At 33.2% G+C, this 20,229-nt stretch overlaps 1 protein-coding gene across 1 annotated transcript in view; it reads right to left on the bottom strand.

Moving 5' to 3' along the window:
* The window catches only part of LOC149788631 (dolichol-phosphate mannosyltransferase subunit 3-like), a 43,752-nt gene that overhangs the window by 5,028 nt on the left and 18,495 nt on the right, over positions 1-20,229 (bottom strand). The window contains exon 3 of the mRNA XM_089974719.1: positions 1,757-1,786. Coding sequence (XP_089830845.1) covers positions 1,757-1,786 — 30 coding nt within the window. The remainder of the gene's footprint in view (positions 1-1,756; positions 1,787-20,229) is intronic.

Raw genomic sequence — 20,229 nt, 5'->3', positions numbered from 1 at the left:
TGCACAATTTCTCACTGTATCTAGCTCGGTTCTCTTAGCAAAATATCAGAGTTCTTTCTTACTCCAAAACTCCTAACTAACAGTGGAGAAGAATAAAAGTAAAGGTTAAACAAATTTTAAAAAAGGACCAGCTGAAATAGGATTTTACAAGTCGGTATTTTCTCCACTTGTGAAAAAAAGCAAGTGGTGAAAAAAGTTTAAAATCGAGTACTGGTAAAAAAAATTCATGTTTTATAATCTCTAAAGATGGGTGATTAGTTTGTGCTGACATATATCAGACAGAGTCTTGAATGAGATCCCTGGGTCATGTTCCATAAGCATACAGATGCAGTCCCTGGATTCAAACAAAGAAACCACACAGACATTCAGCCTATTGCCATATGTAAACTAACTCAGCACAAAAAGACAAATTTAGATACTGTATGTAACCAATATTTCATGATCTGCCCATGGCTAAAAGCTATGTGAGTCAGACTAAATGGGACATGTAGGGATAAGTTTTGTACAAATGCTTTCAATTTAACACTGAAGTTATGTTTCTGAAAGATTATCAATTAAATAGCATATTTTAAGGTACCATGAACACACAAAATAGCCATTATCAATAACATAATGCACTGACATGACAAGTTAGACATTATAATCCATTATTGTAACTTCTTTTCCCCATTCTACCAACTATATCGATCATCAAGAATCATTGTCTTTTTCATTCTATTTTTTGAGAGAAAAAATGAACTTTAAGAAACCCTGTCATCTGCTTTTATGGATTCATTTGGGATTTCTATAAAATAATGGGATGGCAGAAAAGTCTATGCCTTTTGTATAATAATAATAATAATAATAATAATAATAATAATACATGTAATAATAATAATAATGCTTTATTTATAGAGGGTGACTCATTAGTCAAGGACTATTCTCCCCTGAAGCCCTCTTAACGAGAGTATATAACAATGCATATTATGTGAAGACAGCAATAATTACTTTTTATTTTAACATGTTTAGTATTAAAATACTAAATTACATTATTTATTAGAAACACATACATGCTCATGATATCTCTTCTTAAATACTCTAATATTTTCAGCAGATTTTACATGTAGTGATAGCTTGTTCCACAGAACTGTACCAGAGTATTGGAAGCTCTTTTTAAATTGCTCTTTTCTTGGTTTTGGTGCTAGACGGCTTCCATGTGATATTGATCTCATCTGTATTGTGTTGAAATAGGCCTGAATAAGTCCTGAAGATACTCTGGTGCAGTTCCATGTAGACATTTATATAAAAGAACTGCCTCGTGAAAATCTGTCCTGTCATATATCGAGAACCATTTGAGTTCGTAAACAATTCTTTAGAGGGATGATCAATAGATGCATCTAAAATTACGTGTTCTGCTCATTTCTGAAGTTTATAAATCTTGTCAAACTCAGATTTAGCACAGTTTCCCCATACATTTGAACAATAATTCATTGTTGGAAGACTATATGACTTGCAGTATAGATTGTGAGTTTCCATAGGTAAATATTTCTTGACTCTGCTGAGTAGGCAATTTTGGATAACAGTCTTTTACTAAGCTTATCAATATGGTCATTCCATAAATTATTATCTACGCACACACCTAAAAGCTTTTCATGCTTGACATTCTCTAACGGATGTATCTGTATCTGATTTCAAAGGATAGTCTTATTACCATGAGTCATGAGTTTTTAAAATAACAGAATTAGCTGGAATTCAGTATAGAAGAAAAAATACTTACAGCAAATGCTACTAGGAGATAAAATGGGAACTGAAACAAAAAGTTTACAAATAAAACATAAGATTAACATGTTCTATAAACCTTAATTTATAAAAACATGAAAAGGTTCTTTTTCAAACAAGAGAATAAAAGTATTAATGGCTGTTTCATCAGGGTTTAAATGGAAAATCCAGGCTAAGGTACAGTATGTACTCACACTGATCAAGTTCATTGAATTTATTACATTTGTAATGTGTGGTGTATAATTATTTATTACATCTGTAATGTGTGGTTTATAACCAGCACTTCCTGTTTTTGCTGTGTTAGTGCTGTCAGACCTAGTAACATATGGCCTGATTGTTGTATCATGTGTATACTAATACTGCAAGTGCATGAGAGACAGCGTGTGTGTATTGTTACAACTCTATGGTCTTACACTAAGTAACAAGAAAAAGAGTGAAAATCAACAAGTTTGTAAAATTCAAAATATAATATATTCCCTCAATTGCAAGGTGAACAATTAAAAATAACTTATGGCATGCTGAATGAAATCCTAAATGGTCCTATATGTTCTATCAAATCCAAAAGTATTGAGTAATTCAAATGAGTCCAACGGTATTCTGAAGAATGTTCACTATTGTACTAATGTATTGATAGTATTGATGAATCATAATGATATAATCCCAAAATGTCTTTAAATGAATTCACAGTAATTCTGTAATAGCCATAATTCCACAAACCGTCTAAGCACTTTGTAAATCCAATGAATGATTGAATCAAATAAATGAATACCCTCAAGAAAACACACTGAATGTCTTCCAAGAACTAAGATGTAATACAGAATCAGATATTCATTCTAGGATATCCAAACTTATAATACATACAGGTGCTTTAACACTAGCCAATCAGAAATTAGATCACTATGACTTTCAAGAACAAGTGTCCTGCAGTCCAATCACATCAACATGTTTACATCAGGAAGAGTACAATTAAACTATAAATGAATTTATGATTACAAGAATGACCTCATCCAAGAGTACAAACCCATTAATAAAGAAAATTAGTATTTCAAAATATTATTAAATAACTGACCCTTACAAACTATAACCATGATAATCATACATACAATATATACATAATAATATCTTAATATTGTAAATGCAAGTGTGAGGCCATATGCGTATACTAATACTACAAACAGGTGCATGTGAGAGAGCATATGAAGGGATCATGCTGGCTTTAAAAAAGTTGTCGACCAAAAAATTGCCAACCTCAAGTTTTTGTCACCAATTTTTAAAAAATGACGCCATTTTTATAATACAGTTCTACCCATTTAGCTCGGCATCTCCAGGACATTGTCAACATAAGCGGATGTTTAGATAAGTAAGATGGGGGTGCTGAAAATAAATTGAAATTTTGCATACAAGTGAAATTTTTCAGACCTGAAATCAGTAATTAGGATTTACAGAGAGAGAAAGAGAGAGAGTGAGAGGGAGAGAGAGGAAGTAAGCAAACAAATAATTTTTTTGGGAAATTTTGATTACATGAAGACTAGTCTAAAAAACACTTGCATATTGACAACTTACATTTGTGTAGTACACTCCAAATTGTGTTAAATAATGTACATGTATATGCAAAATCCATGAATTTGATCATGGGTTAGAAAATTCATGTATTTTAAAAATCCCATTATAAAACACAACATGGATAAGTAAAAAAGAATGGTTGTCCTTGTTTGATCTCTATCCCATTCTCAACAAACATGTTTCACGAAACAATTCACTCTGATATTCATTATCCTAGTTGCAATTGGCACTATAGTTGTTTATATGCTACATGTACATTTACTTAAATTGGCCTAGATTTTGGTCAGCCAGAGACACTACCATCTTGCTGAGGCTGCCAGGGGATGAGGTTATTTATTGGGATATAAAAATGTGCACAAATTAAAAAGTTTAACAAACGTTCTTGCAAGATGTCCCACCTACAGATAACTTGACGGCCAGATATCTGTTTCAAAATATTAGAGATTTAATTTGGGTTTTATGTCGCCATTGCCATTGGTAGCGATCGAAAGCATTAACTTTTTTGGGGTAAAACAGGAAACTCTCATGGAACAATAAATATGTTCCAATCTCTATGAAAAATGAAACAACTGATGAGTTTCGAATGCTTTTATTTAAGTCTGTTGCTGATTATCAAAGGTCATCTGCTTGCTTTGATGAAGGTGCACGAGTTATTGAAGGTGCCATCTTTGAACGACAATACCAATGTCCATTTGTTATTGCTATGGCAACATCAAGTAATTGTAGAACATTGGCTGAGACAGAATTTGTTTCATATGCTTAGTATATATATATATATATATATATATATATATATATATATATATATATATATATATATATATATATATATATACATAATGATTGGTGCTTAAAAGGTAACCAGTTTTCTTTAAGTTTTAGCAAAACAATTTTTTTCCTGGTACTTTTTTTTTTAAAATTGCCATCATCTGGTTGATTCCCACCTTTAGAGCTGGTCAACTGTAGCTAGTCAGGTAGCATGACTATTTGGGTTATATTACAGCATACAGTAAAAGACCAGACATCAACATAACTAGATTATGATATAACAATGCACTGTTAGGATGGTTCATCAATATGAACAAAGGATTTGCTCATGTAATAATAGATTCCAGTAAGTTTGTGGCTTCCTATCATGGTGCCTTTGAATTTCCTCCCTCCAAACCCAAGATTCTAAATACAATTTTGAACAGCTAAAATTGTTGTCACCAAAATACCTCCAGATGATATATTTTGTCACCAATAAGGAAAAACATCGCAATTTGTGATGCTGGTGACGCCCACTGTGATCCCTGCACATATACACTAATATTCCAAGTGCATCAGAGCTTGTTGCATTCTCAGCTGCAAATTATCACTTATGAAGTTTTACACAAAAACAAGCATGGTGTAAAGAACAATCAAATGTTACCTAAAAATCCTATGATCATTAAACAAAGGTCTAACACTTACTGTAATAAATGTAAGACAAGACAGGTTAACCATATCTACTGACGTATTCTGTCCTTTATCTGTTAACTAGGTTTGTGAACATTTAACATTTTATGTTGTTGTTCTAGGGTTTAACGCAATTTTTCAGCACAAGATAGGCTATACATGGCGGCCAGTATAACTGGTGGAGGAAGAACCCTGGAAAACCCAGGGAAGAGCCATCGACCCACGAGAAGCTACTGGCAGGCTTTCCCACGTACCCACGCTAGCCGAGCCTTGGACTTGAGCCCACACAGACAGAGGTGAGATGGCAGTGATCTGGAACGGTAAGTGCTTTAGACCACTTGGGGCCCCTTTAACATTTTAACTTCATAGACAAATTTCACACACACAAAGTAAGTAACAACAACAGATATTTACCATACATACTCACTTATAAGTCAGGTCCGTCTGCAAACTGCAAAGATCTGGGAGTTTGCAGATTGTTTGGAGTAATCTGTAGAACAAACAACACAGACCCTGATCTGCAGGCACAGTATATGATGGCAGATCTGGGTCTATGTTTGCAGTTGAACTCAACTAATAAGTGAGTTTAGATGGTATTCTTCATGGATGAATAAACAAAATTTAACCAGCTGTAAGATTGTGGTTGAGAAAAGTGGATGTTGCTGTTGGTGTTATTGCTGTAGGGTTTAGCGCCATTTTTCAGCACAAGATAGGCTATATATGGCAGCCAGTATAACTGGTGGAGGAAGAACCCTGGAAAATCCCGGGAAGAACCACCAAACTACGAGAAGTTACTGGCAAGCTTTCTCACATACCAACATTAGCTGAACCTGAGACTCGAACCCACGGAGACAGCAGTGAGATGGCAGTGATCCAGAACAGTAAGCGCTTTAACCCACTCAACCACTCAGGGCCCCAGAAAGGTGGATGTAGTATCGGTTCTGTATTCAAGCTAGAAAAGTGGATGTAATATCGGTTCTGTATTCAAGCTAGAAAAATGGATGTAATATTGATTCTGTATTCAAGCTAGAAAAATGGATGTAGTATTGACTCTGTATTCAAGCTAGAAAAGTGGATGTAATATTGGTTCTGTATTCAAGCTAGAAAAGTGGATGTAATATTGGTTCTGTATTCAAGCTAGAAAAATGGATGTAATATTGGTTCTGTATTCAAGCTAGAAAAGTGGATGTAATATTGATTCTGTATTCAAGCTAGAAAAGTGGATGTAATATTGGTTCTGTATTCAAGCTAGAAAAGTGGATGTAATATCGGTTCTGTATTCAAGCTAGAAAAATGGATGTAATATTGATTCTGTATTCAAGCTAGAAAAATGGATGTAGTATTGACTCTGTATTCAAGCTAGAAAAGTGGATGTAATATTGGTTCTGTATTCAAGCTAGAAAAATGGATGTAATATTGGTTCTGTATTCAAGCTAGAAAAATGGATGTAATATTGATTCTGTATTCAAGCTAGAAAAATGGATGTAATATTGGTTCTGTATTCAAGCTAGAAAAATGGATGTAGTATTGACTCTGTATTCAAGCTAGAAAAATGGATGTAATATTGGTTCTGTATTCAAGCTAGAAAAATGGATGTAATATTGGTTCTGTATTCAAGCTAGAAAAATGGATGTAATATTGATTCTGTATTCAAGCTAGAAAAATGGATGTAATATTGGTTCTGTATTCAAGCTAGAAAAGTGGATGTAATATTGGTTCTGTATTCAAGCTAGAAAAGTGGATGTAATATTGATTCTGTATTCAAGCTAGAAAAATGGATGTAATATTGATTCTGTATTCAAGCTAGAAAAATGGATGTAATATTGATTCTGTATTCAAGCTAGAAAAATGGATGTAATATTGGTTCTGTATTCAAGCTAGAAAAATGGATGTAATATTGGTTCTGTATTCAAGCTAGAAAAATGGATGTAGTATTGGTTCTGTATTCAAGCTAGAAAAATGGATGTAGTATTGATTCTGTATTCAAGCTAGAAAAATGGATGTAGTATTGATTCTGTATTCAAGCTAGAAAAGTGGATGTAATATTGGTTCTGTATTCAAGCTAGAAAAATGGATGTAATATTGATTCTGTATTCAAGCTAGAAAAATGGATGTAATATTGATTCTGTATTCAAGCTAGAAAAATGGATGTAGTATTGACTCTGTATTCAAGCTAGAAAAGTGGATGTAATATTGGTTCTGTATTCAAGCTAGAAAAATGGATGTAATATTGATTCTGTATTCAAGCTAGAAAAATGGATGTAATATTGATTCTGTATTCAAGCTAGAAAAATGGATGTAGTATTGACTCTGTATTCAAGCTAGAAAAGTGGATGTAATATTGGTTCTGTATTCAAGCTAGAAAAATGGATGTAATATTGGTTCTGTATTCAAGCTAGAAAAATGGATGTAATATTGATTCTGTATTCAAGCTAGAAAAGTGGATGTAATATTGGTTCTGTATTCAAGCTAGAAAAGTGGATGTAATATCGGTTCTGTATTCAAGCTAGAAAAATGGATGTAATATTGATTCTGTATTCAAGCTAGAAAAATGGATGTACTATTGATTCTGTATTCAAGCTAGAAAAATGGATGTAGTATTGACTCTGTATTCAAGCTAGAAAAGTGGATGTAATACTGATTCTGTATTCAAGCTAGAAAAGTGGATGTAATATTGGTTCTGTATTCAAGCTAGAAAAATGGATGTAGTATTGATTCTGTATTCAAGCTAGAAAAATGGATGTAATATTGGTTCTGTATTCAAGCTAGAAAAATGGATGTAATATTGATTCTGTATTCAAGCTAGAAAAGTGGATGTAATATTGGTTCTGTATTCAAGCTAGAAAAATGGATGTAATATTGATTCTGTATTCAAGCTAGAAAAATGGATGTAGTATTGATTCTGTATTCAAGCTAGAAAAGTGGATGTAATATCGGTCCTGTATTCAAGCTAGAAAAATGGATGTAGTATTGATTCTGTATTCAAGCTAGAAAAATGGATGTAAGCAGAGGGGCTTAACAGACCAAGGGAATTAGAGAAATGTGCGATCTCCCCAAAAAAACACACAAAAAATATCATCACGCAGACAAATTGCTTGGTTACATAATCTCAAAATCAATTAGATAAAGTAACAGAATCAAAACAAACTTCAAAAAAAATGTGGTTAGATAGAGCCCCCTGCGAAGATGCAACATTAATTTTTTTCTCAATAATCGCGAAGAATTGGTCACAGCCCCTCTGCTGCTGTACAAAAGTTAAAATATTTGGTCTAGCCCAATTCTGTATCGAGATCGCGGATCATGTAAATTTATTGTTATAAAACCATGTGGCGTCGATTGCGCACGACTAAATAAATTCTTGAATTTCACAAAATCCATGTCGCCGTTACACCAAGTTTGGTGAATATTCCGTAGCGTGTGAGTATCAACACCATTAAATACAACTAAAATATTGCAATTGTCTCTAATCACCTTTGGTATTTGTGTGTACCTTTGTGTTACATAAATAACATCTGTGTTTTTGTGTCGCCCACGAGAAAATATCCTGGATGGATTTGCTTGTTTGTCCAACATTATGTCATCATAAACGACTAAATTATTAATTTCTCCATCAAGATCATCAACTGATGGCGCTTCATCAATATCTGTAATAAATTCAATGATATTATCACCAATTTCAGATGCATTATCACTAAATTCCTTCAAAACATGATAACAACGCTGGTCATCAACAGACGGAGCAACTAAATATAATTTGTCCCACTTCAGCCAACGCATTATCAAATTTAGCAATAATTGTGTTTTACCAGACCCGGATGGACCAATTATTATCAACCTGATTGAATTTGGTAATGCCGCGTGATGTTTAACTTGCTCGCGTTTTCTTGTAGCTGAAAAATCAATTACATTCATGATATATTAATATTTCATGGATTTATATTGTGTTAAATGTCGCACACGAACTCCAACATTGGAATTAAACGAGGTTATCACAAAGAACAACAGATCTGCTATAACAGGCAGGTGTGAAATTTGTAAAACAAAAAAGTTTAAATTCACTGCGAAAAAAAAGATACGGAGGTGATATTGCCGCAGGATTAGCATCACTACCAGGATTGCCCTGGGCAAAATACCCCGGAGAAAAACATATGCCAGGTTATAATTATTGCGGTCCTGGCACTCGTCTCGATATCAGATTAGACAAAAACAATAATCCGAAAATTGGTGAAGTTCCCGTAAATTCAATTGATGGCGCGTGTTATGCTCATGATTTAGCTTATCGTAGCGGAGATTTGGCGCAACGACATATTGCTGACGTAAAATTAATTCACGCACTAAATGCAATTCCTGATAAAAATTTCAAAGAAAAACTTGCTTCGTGGTTAATAAAAACAGCGATGAAAGGTAAATTAATTTTCGGCGCGAGTAATTAATAATGGACCTAATATATTATTCTCCTCGTGGCTACTGGCGAGGAAAAGCAGCAATTGCCAAACTTGCCAAAGCTGCTAAAGTAAAATATCAAACAGCTGCAGATTGGTTAGCCAAACAGGCAATCTGGCAAATTTATCTTCCTCCACCTAAAAAAATCAATCACGCGCATTTTGATGTTAGTGTACCTAACAAAGTTCATCAGGCTGATATAATGTTTCTGCCTCACGATGTTGTTGACGGTAAAACCTACAAATATGTACTAACTGTTGTTGATATCGCTAGTAGATATGAAGAGGCTATGCAGTTAGCAACTAAAACAGCAACTGAGGTATCAGACGCATTTAACAGAATTTATCAACGAGGACCATTAACCTGGCCAAATTTACTTCAGGTTGATCCTGGCAGGGAATTTTTTGGTTCTGTTTTATCGTTAATGAAAAAAAATAACACGAATATACGGCGAGGTGGTGTTGGAATTCACAAAAATCAAGCAATCGTCGAAAGATTCAACAAAACATTAGCTGAGCGATTACTAGGATATCAATATGCAAAAGAATTTATATCAGACAAACGATCAAGTGATTGGGTATCAAGGTTGCCTGAAGTTATTAACGCGATTAATAATGAAAAAACTAGAACAATAGGGATGAAGCCAGCAACAGCGATTAAAAAATTAAATATTCCAATAATTAGACGGGATTTTTCAAAAGATCCTGTACTAGGTAGTATTATTGTCAGGTATTTATACAAACAAGGTGAGGCTGAAGGAGGGAGAAGAAGAGCAACTGACCCAAATTGGAGCGTAACAACACATAAAATATCTGCCGTAACAAGATCATCAGGAAGACCCGCAATTTATATTCTTGATTCGTTGGCACCGCAACGTGGCTTCACTCGTGAAGAACTTCAAGTAATTCCCGCTGATACTCAATTGCCGCCAGAATCACTTAGATAATAACTTTTCTGTTACATTCCAGACAAGCCAGATTAACGTTACTTTTCAAGTGACCGATATCATTATTTTTCCTGTTGATGGTGAATTGTCTTGGATCATTTTTTTGATACTGCCAGGCCATCATGCAATTACAAATGACACAATGATTATTTTGTTCTCGTCGAAGCGTCAATATAACGTCTACATCAAGGTCAGATTCATAATTAATTTTTCTGTCATATCGATTGTAACTAAATATTTTATTCTTCACGATATTTTCATATATTTCATCGTTAACTACCACTGCATCTAGAACAATTCGTCTCAATTGAGATAATTTTCTAACTCGTGATACAGCTAAATAAACCCAATTTGGCCACATAATTCTGTCATCGACAATCCAAACGGTACCATCAATAGTTAGTCCCTGCGATGAATGTATCGTCATGGCGTATCCTAATTTCCACGGTGATTTTTCTGCATTTAACGCGTCATTGACAAGATTAATATCAACGGTGACAATATCATTTAAAACTAAATTTTTTATTTCTCCTCCTGGTAAAACAACATCAATATTTTGTCGTCACGTATCAATTGGTCGATAACATAGTGGCACTGGTAGTGTTGGAAATTTCTCTCTATGATGTAAAAGTTTTTGTTGAAGTTCATCACAAACTATTTTTCTGCTAGCAACAACTAAATGATCAGGTTGCCATAAATTTAGAAAATCCATCATTGAAGTTTCATTAATTATTTTTCTCATCACATCACATTGAATTTTATCTGGTTGTAGTCGAATTAATTTCTTAAAGTTAGGTAGTGACTCATCTAGTGATCTAAAGTCTGTTTCAACTTCTTCATAATAATCTACAAAATTCTTCAACCAATCATGAGGCGACGTTCCATCAATAGGATTTGGTTGACCGTGATCCCCACACATTACCACAGAGGTATTTTTTGTTGATAAAAACTCAAGGAACAACTTCAATACCGTTAAATTTACCGAACAAACTTCATCAATAATTATTTTTTTTTAGTTTATGTATTTCTCTCCCATGCGAGAACAATTCCAATCTCCACCGCTATATTTGAAATAACTATGATACGTACAAGAAACAACACCACAATGCTTAATTTCTTTTGCTAATCTATGAGTTGGTGTCAATACAATCAAATCAGTATTTTTCAATAATTCGATGGTTCGTGTTGTTTTTCCACTACCACCTGGTCCGTTTATATACACAAATTTATGTCGTGAAATAGGATCATAAACAGATGGTGCTGCAGAAATATCCGGCATTATATTTTGATGAAATTCATCAGCATCAGCAACGTCAGCAGATTGACTAGAAATCAGAATGTTTTCATTTTTAATTCTCCAAGTTCCCCAGCTACCATCACCAACCTCTAACAATGACGTGTACCTTCCATCAATGTAGAACGAATCTGTTGCTACCCTAACTGCGTCTTTTGGAAATTTATTTATCATCGAAAGTAAGTTTATGCTAACATAAGCCAACATCGAAGATCTTAGATGCGTATATTGCGGTGATTCTCCCTCAATGTAGTTAATTACGGTACCAATCTTCGTATCGTCAATGTAAATACTTTCACGATTGCAAAATGTACCTTTCGCTGTTGTATCGGCAATTACAAAATCTAATTCAGCATCGTCCATGATTAATCTGGCATGATGTCGCTTGTGATCGTACGCGCCACCCTGAGTAAATTTACCTATAATTTTTCTACCTAGATCTTTCGCGTTTTCGTCACATGTTGGTAGCCAAACTTTTGTTTGTTTTTTATACGAAATAATTGCTTCACTGACCGTCAACAATGTCAACATGGCTGAATCTAGCATATACTGCAGCAGTGTTATACTAACCCAACGTTGACACGAGAAATGTTTTCCAAACCAAATGTAGCAGATTTTATGTAAATTATCGGCAAATTTGAATGATACAACACGGGCGAATCCCGTTAAAGAAAAATTTGGTAACAGTCCGTTAATCGCAACACGGGTCATTTCGCTTGTTGGATGACCAAATTTAGCAAAATACTCGCTGCAATCTCCTAACCCTAGAAAACTTCCGGGATAACACGCGGTCATATCAACTGATATCATATTTGTGTTATCATATTTTGTCCACAGTCCGCCATGACCGTATTCAACACAACTCATTTGCACATCTGAAAGAAATTCATTTCTAGTTGGCTTCCACGAGTTTTTCTCTCTAGCGGCGGTAGCTGCAACAGACGATTGAGTAAAACAATTGGTCAATAATTCTGAACTTGTCGAGTATTTATCAATTAATTCTGTCATTGAGTCATTAAAAGATTTTAATCTGTAAATTTCACCATTAGGCATCACGAATTGATCATATTTATCTTCGCTACTGAATAGCCAAACTGAAACGGGATCAGATTTGCTTATGTCATGAATAAATTTAAACATATTTAGCGAATTATCCATGGTAAAATTTTCTAGTGGATAAAATTTAACAACACGACGTCGAGGAAATATCGTTACCGCATTTGTCCAAGCGTGTGAATTATGATCGATAATTTCTATAGAGGCGCCTCGTGATTTATATGCTGAATCAAACAAAATCTCACCAGTAATTGTTTTAACTGTTATAGGGAATTTTAATTTGCATGATAACGCAGCAACATCAGTTATTGACGCGCCATCAACAACTGATTCGGCCCAATTGTTAATTTTCGCTAACCTTAGTGAAGTTAAACCCGAGCCGCGTTTCGAATTTTTCAAATGTTCAATCACTCGCTCGGCTACACAATTTATTACTGAAGAAATTTTCATTAAATTTAATTTACTAAGGTCAGGTTTGTCATTTAACTTATAGATTCCGTAGACGACTGCACTAACGGGATACGATCTAGCATAATATGGTTTATCGATACCTGTTAATAATCCAGGCCGGCTGCTTGCAGATAAAATTATATTTTTTTTTCTTTAACAATTGGGTCTCGTTTATCGCGAATTATCCACACGTCGTCATTCATCTGTACGATAAATTTTATCGAGAAAATAAACTGTTCCTCGCCATGATTTTTTCTAATGTATTTGATTATCTCGCTGGCTCGCTCGTCCGTCATCGTGTTATCGATCGAGTCTGTTTTCCAGGTCGACCAAGTATGAACCGCACCATCGTCGTAAAATTCTTTCTTCGCTTGACTTGTTTCATCAATAACGTATTCAATCTCATCAATGTCGAATAATTCCATTATACTTTATTTTAAACATATGTTTAAATTATAAATGCAAATCAACTTTATTTTAAACATATGTTTAAATTATAAATGAGCAATAAATGCAAATGGATATTGGTTGGATCATTAAATTGTTGCGATAAATTGTGCAAAAATGAATATTGTTGCGAACATATGGTATTTATAAGAAAAAACAATTACGGGCCACAACGTTGTATGATTTGTAATACTGGATTGCGAGGTAAAACTCGCTTGTGTCTAAATTGTGGTGGAAAAAAGTATCGTGAACTAAAACGACATTATGACAAAAAAATTAATACCGACGAGAGATTAATTAAGTGCAAGGAGGATTATATTAACAGATTTAAAACAAACAACAATTTAAACAAATAGCAATTTGTATATGGAAGTTACATTCAGGAGGCATCCAACAATAGATAAATATGAAGCCAGCCGAGATGGTTGCGTTCGACACATCAAAACGAAAAATATTGTCGGTAATATTGATAAATTTGGTTATTTGAAATTTAACATAAATAACGAAGATAAAAAAAATTATTTGTGTCATAGATTTGTTTATGAATGTTACCATGGATTAATCCCAAATGGACTTGTTATCGACCATATTGATGGTAACAAACTTAATAATTCCCTAGAAAATCTTCAGGCAATTACACAAAGTGAAAATACCTCACGTGGTAATGCAGGTGGAAGAAAACCTTCCAAGACAGTTAAATCAATAAATTTAGAAACTAATGAAGAAATAATATTTATATCGATGTATTCTGCTGGTAAGTATTTTAGCATTAATCCCGCATCAGTGAGGCGAGTTGCAGAAAAAATTATCAATTTGACTTTTTCATATAAATTTGGTGAATGGATCGCATTTTCATACGTTCCACTAATTTTAGATGATTAAATTCAGGCAATATTTATTTATTACTGAAAAATATTTTTTTTTTTACGATTTTTATCATTTTTTACTAAATTTCTCAATTTTTACTACCAACTACCCTATCAAATTTACAAATTTCATACTTTTTTCATAAAATTTAACAAAATCATGTCAATTTCTTCATTTTGACTACCAACTACCCTATCAAATTTACAAATTTGTACAATTTTGCTAAAAAACCAACAAATTTAAATATTTCTGAAAAAAATGCAAATTTTACTGAATTTTATCTTATTTCACCGTCATTTTTCTACGGTAGAAGTTAAAATTTTACCAACAAATTAATACTTAATGTCTCTCCGCGCATGTCAAGCAAATTCCCGTCTTGATTTGTTAGTCTAAAATTTATCCTCGGTAGCAATTGATTGTGGTAACGAAGATAAACAGGATTTATTGGCTCCTTTACAATTAATGATCCAGGAGGTGTTGTTGGTGAAAACGAATATAATATTGATCCTTGTTGAACTTGATTTGATACTGAAGCATCCGCGCTATAACTACCGTCGATAATATCTGCGTGTAAATTAACCACGATAACATCAGAAATATTGACAATATTTGGCGAAATATGCCTGCCATGACCTAATAACGATTTTGGTAGCGATTTTTTTCTCCACGCGGCATGTAATTGAGAGAATAACTCATCAATAATATCAGCAACTAATTTTCTTAATTTGTGCTCGTTATAGCCAGGTAATTTTAATGTTTCTTCAGTTAATTTCTCCTTATCCAAAAACATTTGCTTATTTTTTGTTTTATCGTTAATTATTATCTGAACTAATATTTTATTAAAATGTTCCATATCTGATGCAAGCTGATTTAATACTTCCGCGTGTTTGATCACCTCACCACATGACCCTGACACGTTAATTACACATTCGTGAAAATATCGTTGTAGTAACCACAAATATTTTTATGTAATTGTTTAATCTCTGCAAAATGAATATTTATGTTACTCATATGAATTGATGTTATTCCATAGCTGGACCATCCTTCATGTTGCCTAAAATTCCATGCCGGATCGTCCATGAAAATAAATTCAGTTATTTTGTGATTTTTTTTTAATCTCATCTAATTTGTTTTTGTACGATGGAATAATTCCATGATAATTTTGATAATTAGTGACAAAGTCGTTTTTGTTAGGTTCTGGTGACGCTGGTTGAATTTCTGGCTCAATTTCAGGCCAACCTAGGACCGTCCTAATCGAAGATTGATAAATATCAACGATATATGGTGATTTTACTTCAATAACTGAAGTTAATGTTGGCTCGTGTGCAGATATTTTTATTCCTGGTTTATCTTCGCCAGTTAAATTCTTAATTTTGCTTAATATTTCATCATTAATTTGCTCAATCTGATAACTACCTGTCGGTAGTCCAATAACGATCCAATCTGGCGTACCATCGGTACCAGGTTTGTTTTTATTAGCAAAAACAAATGAATTATTCGATAATAAGTTGCCAAATGATTTTGATCTGATATTGGGCCAGCTGTGATAAACTCGCAATTGTGATAACGCAATTTCATCAACAGATATCGGTATCGGAAAAATTACACTAAATTCAGGATTAGTTGAGCTCGCCGATATCATTGTTGTTCTTCGTAGATTTGTGTTCGCTACACTCTGTTCCAGCGACATTATTATTAACCATCACTACAATAGCAGAAAATTCATCATCAGAAATATCTCCGTCATTTAGAAATTCCGATAACAACGAAGATAATTTTGCATATGCAATGTTGCCGCGTTAAGTTTATTTATATACGAAGTTAATTTTGTATTCGCGCACGACGATATTTTTTTGGCAATAATATTTAAAACGCCAGCAACTGGCGTAATTACACAAACTGCGATAATAGTGACAGGTATCACGGATAATATTATTCCTGCACCAGCAACAGCAGCGCTGACTGAATAAACAATTACATCAATGACGACCAATCTTCGCTGGTATTTTTTTATTTTTGCTAAATACAGATCTATGGTGAGTTTTAACGAATCCTGCCATGATCTAGCTTGGTTGTATCTGTATTCGGTCATTATTTAATTTTCAAATATCTTCAAATGATGGAATTTTAGTGATAAATTCTACAAACCACAAATATATAACTAAATCTGTTGTTGTTCGATCTGGTGGTTCTAGCGTAAAATTTAATTCAACATCTTTGTTCGTTATAATAATGAAGGAATTTGGATAAGTTTTGTCACTAAAAATTATCTTAAATTGTGGCGAAGAAAAAACAGTTATTCTACACAAGCCAATAATTGGCGACATATAAGTAAATTTATTATCGGTTGGAGTCCAGGTACCTTTTCCGGACGCCACAGTAAACGTTAAATTTTTGATATGACTTTGTTCTGTTCCAGGTGGAAATTTAATAAGTTCATTTTTGGTATTAATTTCATTAATCTGCCAGTAAAATTCATTAATTCTCCTGATAGATTCATTAATAATTTCAATATCGCCTCTAATATCTTTAATGAGTTTAGCTGAATCTTTGTTATCCTCGTTGATTTTACCTTGAGCTATTTCAAAATTATTTTGTAAGCCAGCAAAATCACCCTGAATTTTTGTAATAATTGCATTAGCTTTATTTATCTCATCGATAGCATCATCAGCTCGTTTAGCAGCTGTATTAATTGCTAAATCTGTTTCAATTTTTGTTTGAGCGATTTTATCAACAATTTTTTTATTTTCCTTAACAGTTTCATTCAATTTATTAAATTCTTTTACATGACTAGTAAAATCACCTTGAACTTTTGTAATTTTTTCGTCAGCTTTACTAACAGTTCCTCGTAAAGTAGTAAAATCAGTTATATGTCTAGTAAAATCACCTTGAACTTTTGTGATAATTGCATTAGCTTCACCAACAGTTTCTCGTAAAGTAGTAAATTCAGTCACATGGCCAGTAAAATCACCTTGAACTTTACTAATTTTTTTGTCAGCTTCACCAATTTTTTTGTCAGCTTCACCTCGCAAGGTATTAAATTCAGTCACATGTTTAGTAAATTCACCTTGCACCACTGCAATTTTTTCATTAGCTGTTGTAGCATCATTTTTAAATTTTTCAAATTCTTTTCCAAATTTTTCAACTGATTTTACATAATCTTCGAAAAGTTTTACAAGTCTTTCTTCAATTTTTTTAACAAGATTATCTTTTTCTTTTTTAACATCTTCGTTAATTTTACTAATTTCTCCGATAGATTTTGCAACAGTTTCTCGCAAGGTAGTAAAATCACCTGTAATTTTTTCGTCAGCTTTACTAACAGTTTCATGTAAAGTATTAAATTCAGTTACATGTTTAGTAAAATAACCTTGAATTTTTGTAAGATCATTAAAAGCTTTTCTGGAATTTTTTCGTAAGTTATTAAATTCAGTCATATGGTCAGCAAAATCACTTTCAAATTTTGTAATTTTTTCGTTAGCTTTTGTAATTTCTTCATTAGCTCGCGTAATTTTTTCTTCATTTTTTGTGATAGAATCAGCTTGAGCTTTTTAATTTCTTCGAATTTTTCGTGCATTATTCTGTTGAGATCTTCAAAAACTAATCGAGTATCTTTCTCAAGTTGGGCTTTAGCTTTTTTATTTTCTTCATTATCTCGCTCAATTTCCCCTACAGTTTTTGTAACAGTTTCTTGCAAGCCAGCAAAATTATCTTGGGATTTCGTAATTGCCAAGTTAGCTGCAAGAATTTTTTCGTCAACTTTTTTAGTAAAATCATCTTGAGATTTTTTTATATCTTCGTAAGCTTTTGTAATTTTTGCATTAGCTGATCCAACAGCATTTTGCAAGTTAGTAAAATCACCTCGAGATTTTGTAAATTTTGCATTAATTTCATTAATAAATTTAACCTGAGATTCTTTGATATCTTTACTAATTTTATTAATTTCTGCATTAGCTTCATTAACAGCTTTTTGTAACTCAGTAAAATCACCACCACGAGATTTTTCAATTTTTTCGTCAACTTTTTTATTAAAATCATCTTGAGATTTTTTAATTCTTTTGTTAGTTTCAGTAATTTCTGCATCAGCTTTTCTAACAGTTTCTTGCAAGCCAACAAAATCACCTTGGGATCGTTCAATTTCTTTCTTTGCTTGCTCAATTTCTTCATTAGCTCGCGCAATTTTTTCATTAGCCTCATTAACAATTCCTCGTAAATTAGTAAAATCAGATACATGGCCGATAAAATCACTTTGGGATTTTTCAATTTTTCCTTTAATATTTTCAAAATCTTTTTTTAAACCATCAAAATCAGTTATATGGCCAGTAAAATGACCTTGAACCGCTGTAATTTTTTTGTTAGCCTCACCAACAGTTGTTCGCAAATTAACAAATTCAGTTAAATGACTGGTAAATTTACTTTGAACTTCTGTAATTTTTTTGTTAGCTTCACCAACAGTTGTTCGTAAATTAGCAAAATCAGACACATGACCAGCAAATTTTTTGTCAGTTTCACCAACAGTTGTTCGTAAATTATTAAATTCAGTTACATGACCAGTAAAATCACCTTGAACTTTACTAATTTTTTTGTCAGTTTCACTAATTTTTTTGTCAGTTTCACCAACAGTTGTTCGTAAATTATTAAATTCAGTTACATGACCGGCAATTTTTTTGTCAGTTTCACCAATTTTTTTGTCAGTTTCACCAACAGTTGTTCGTAAATTATTAAATTCAGTTACATGACTAGTAAAATCACCTTGAACCTTACTATTTTTTTTGTCAGCTTCACCAATTTTTTTGTCAGTTTCACCAACAGTGGTTCGTAAATTATTAAATTCAGTTACATGGCCAGTAAAATCACCTTGAACTTTACTAATTTTTTTGTCAGTTTCACCAACAGTTGTTCGTAAATTAGCAAATTCAGTTACATGACCAGTAAAATCACCCTGAACCTTACTAATTTTTTTGTCAGTTTCACCAATTTTTTTGTCAGTTTCACTAATTTTTTTGTCAGCTTCACTAACAGTTGTTCGCAAATTAGCAAAATCAGTTACATGGCTGGTAAAATCACCTTGAACTTTTGTAATTTTTTTGTCAGTTTCACCAATTTTTTTGTCAGTTTCACTAACAATTCCTCGCAATTCAGTCACATGTGCCCGCTGAACCACATCAGCAATTTTAACATTACTTGTTCCTAATTTTCCATGTTGATCTTGAAAAATAACAATCTCGTCAGGATTTATTTCTGATATCGATAATAAATTGTTAAGGTCATCTTTTGTTGCAAATTTTGATAAATCAACGTCAGATTTTTTTTCTCTTATTAATGACCTTCCAAAAATGTCAACCATTATATTTATCTGATGTATATTTAAGTACGATTTTGTGATACGGCAACGATGATTTTGATATCGCATCAAGAACATTAATTACTTCACTGCCACAGATTGGTGGATCAGTTAAAGTTTGTGTTGGTGGTGTTGAATACCAAATTGGAGCTTTTAATTGTTTTGCGTAATTGATAAATTCATTTGGTGGAGCCAACCCGTATGAGTCAAAATATATAATTTCACACGGATTAATTCCATATGCTACCCAATGTGTCCCTGGCCCAATACTGTCATCGAGATTTATAATTCCCATCTCCAAAGAATTTGGTTTGGCTGGTAATTGATCTCGCATAAATATTCCTCTAAAAAATTTAATTTTCTTCTTTTTTACATCATTAGATAGATCTAAATTTGACATCGCTACTGGTATGTTCCTGGCAACCTTAGGCCGCGACCGAGGTAAGTTCCTGGCAACCTCAAGCCGCGACCTTTTTTTTTACCATATCGTCCTCCTGTTACTTTTTCTGCTAATTTGCTACCTGCATATCCAACCGCACCTAATGCAGCAGCTTTTGCTATAGCCGGAGCAGCGGCAGCCATTAATACAGGAATTAAAGCTAATAGCGGGAAAAATCCACCAACTTT

The sequence above is a fragment of the Sinohyriopsis cumingii genome, chromosome 11, assembly GCF_028554795.1.
Source record: "Sinohyriopsis cumingii isolate HCF-2022 chromosome 11, ASM2855479v2, whole genome shotgun sequence".
NCBI classification, from domain to species: domain Eukaryota; kingdom Metazoa; phylum Mollusca; class Bivalvia; order Unionida; family Unionidae; genus Sinohyriopsis; species Sinohyriopsis cumingii.
This window is presented reverse-complemented; position numbering and strand designations above follow the sequence as displayed.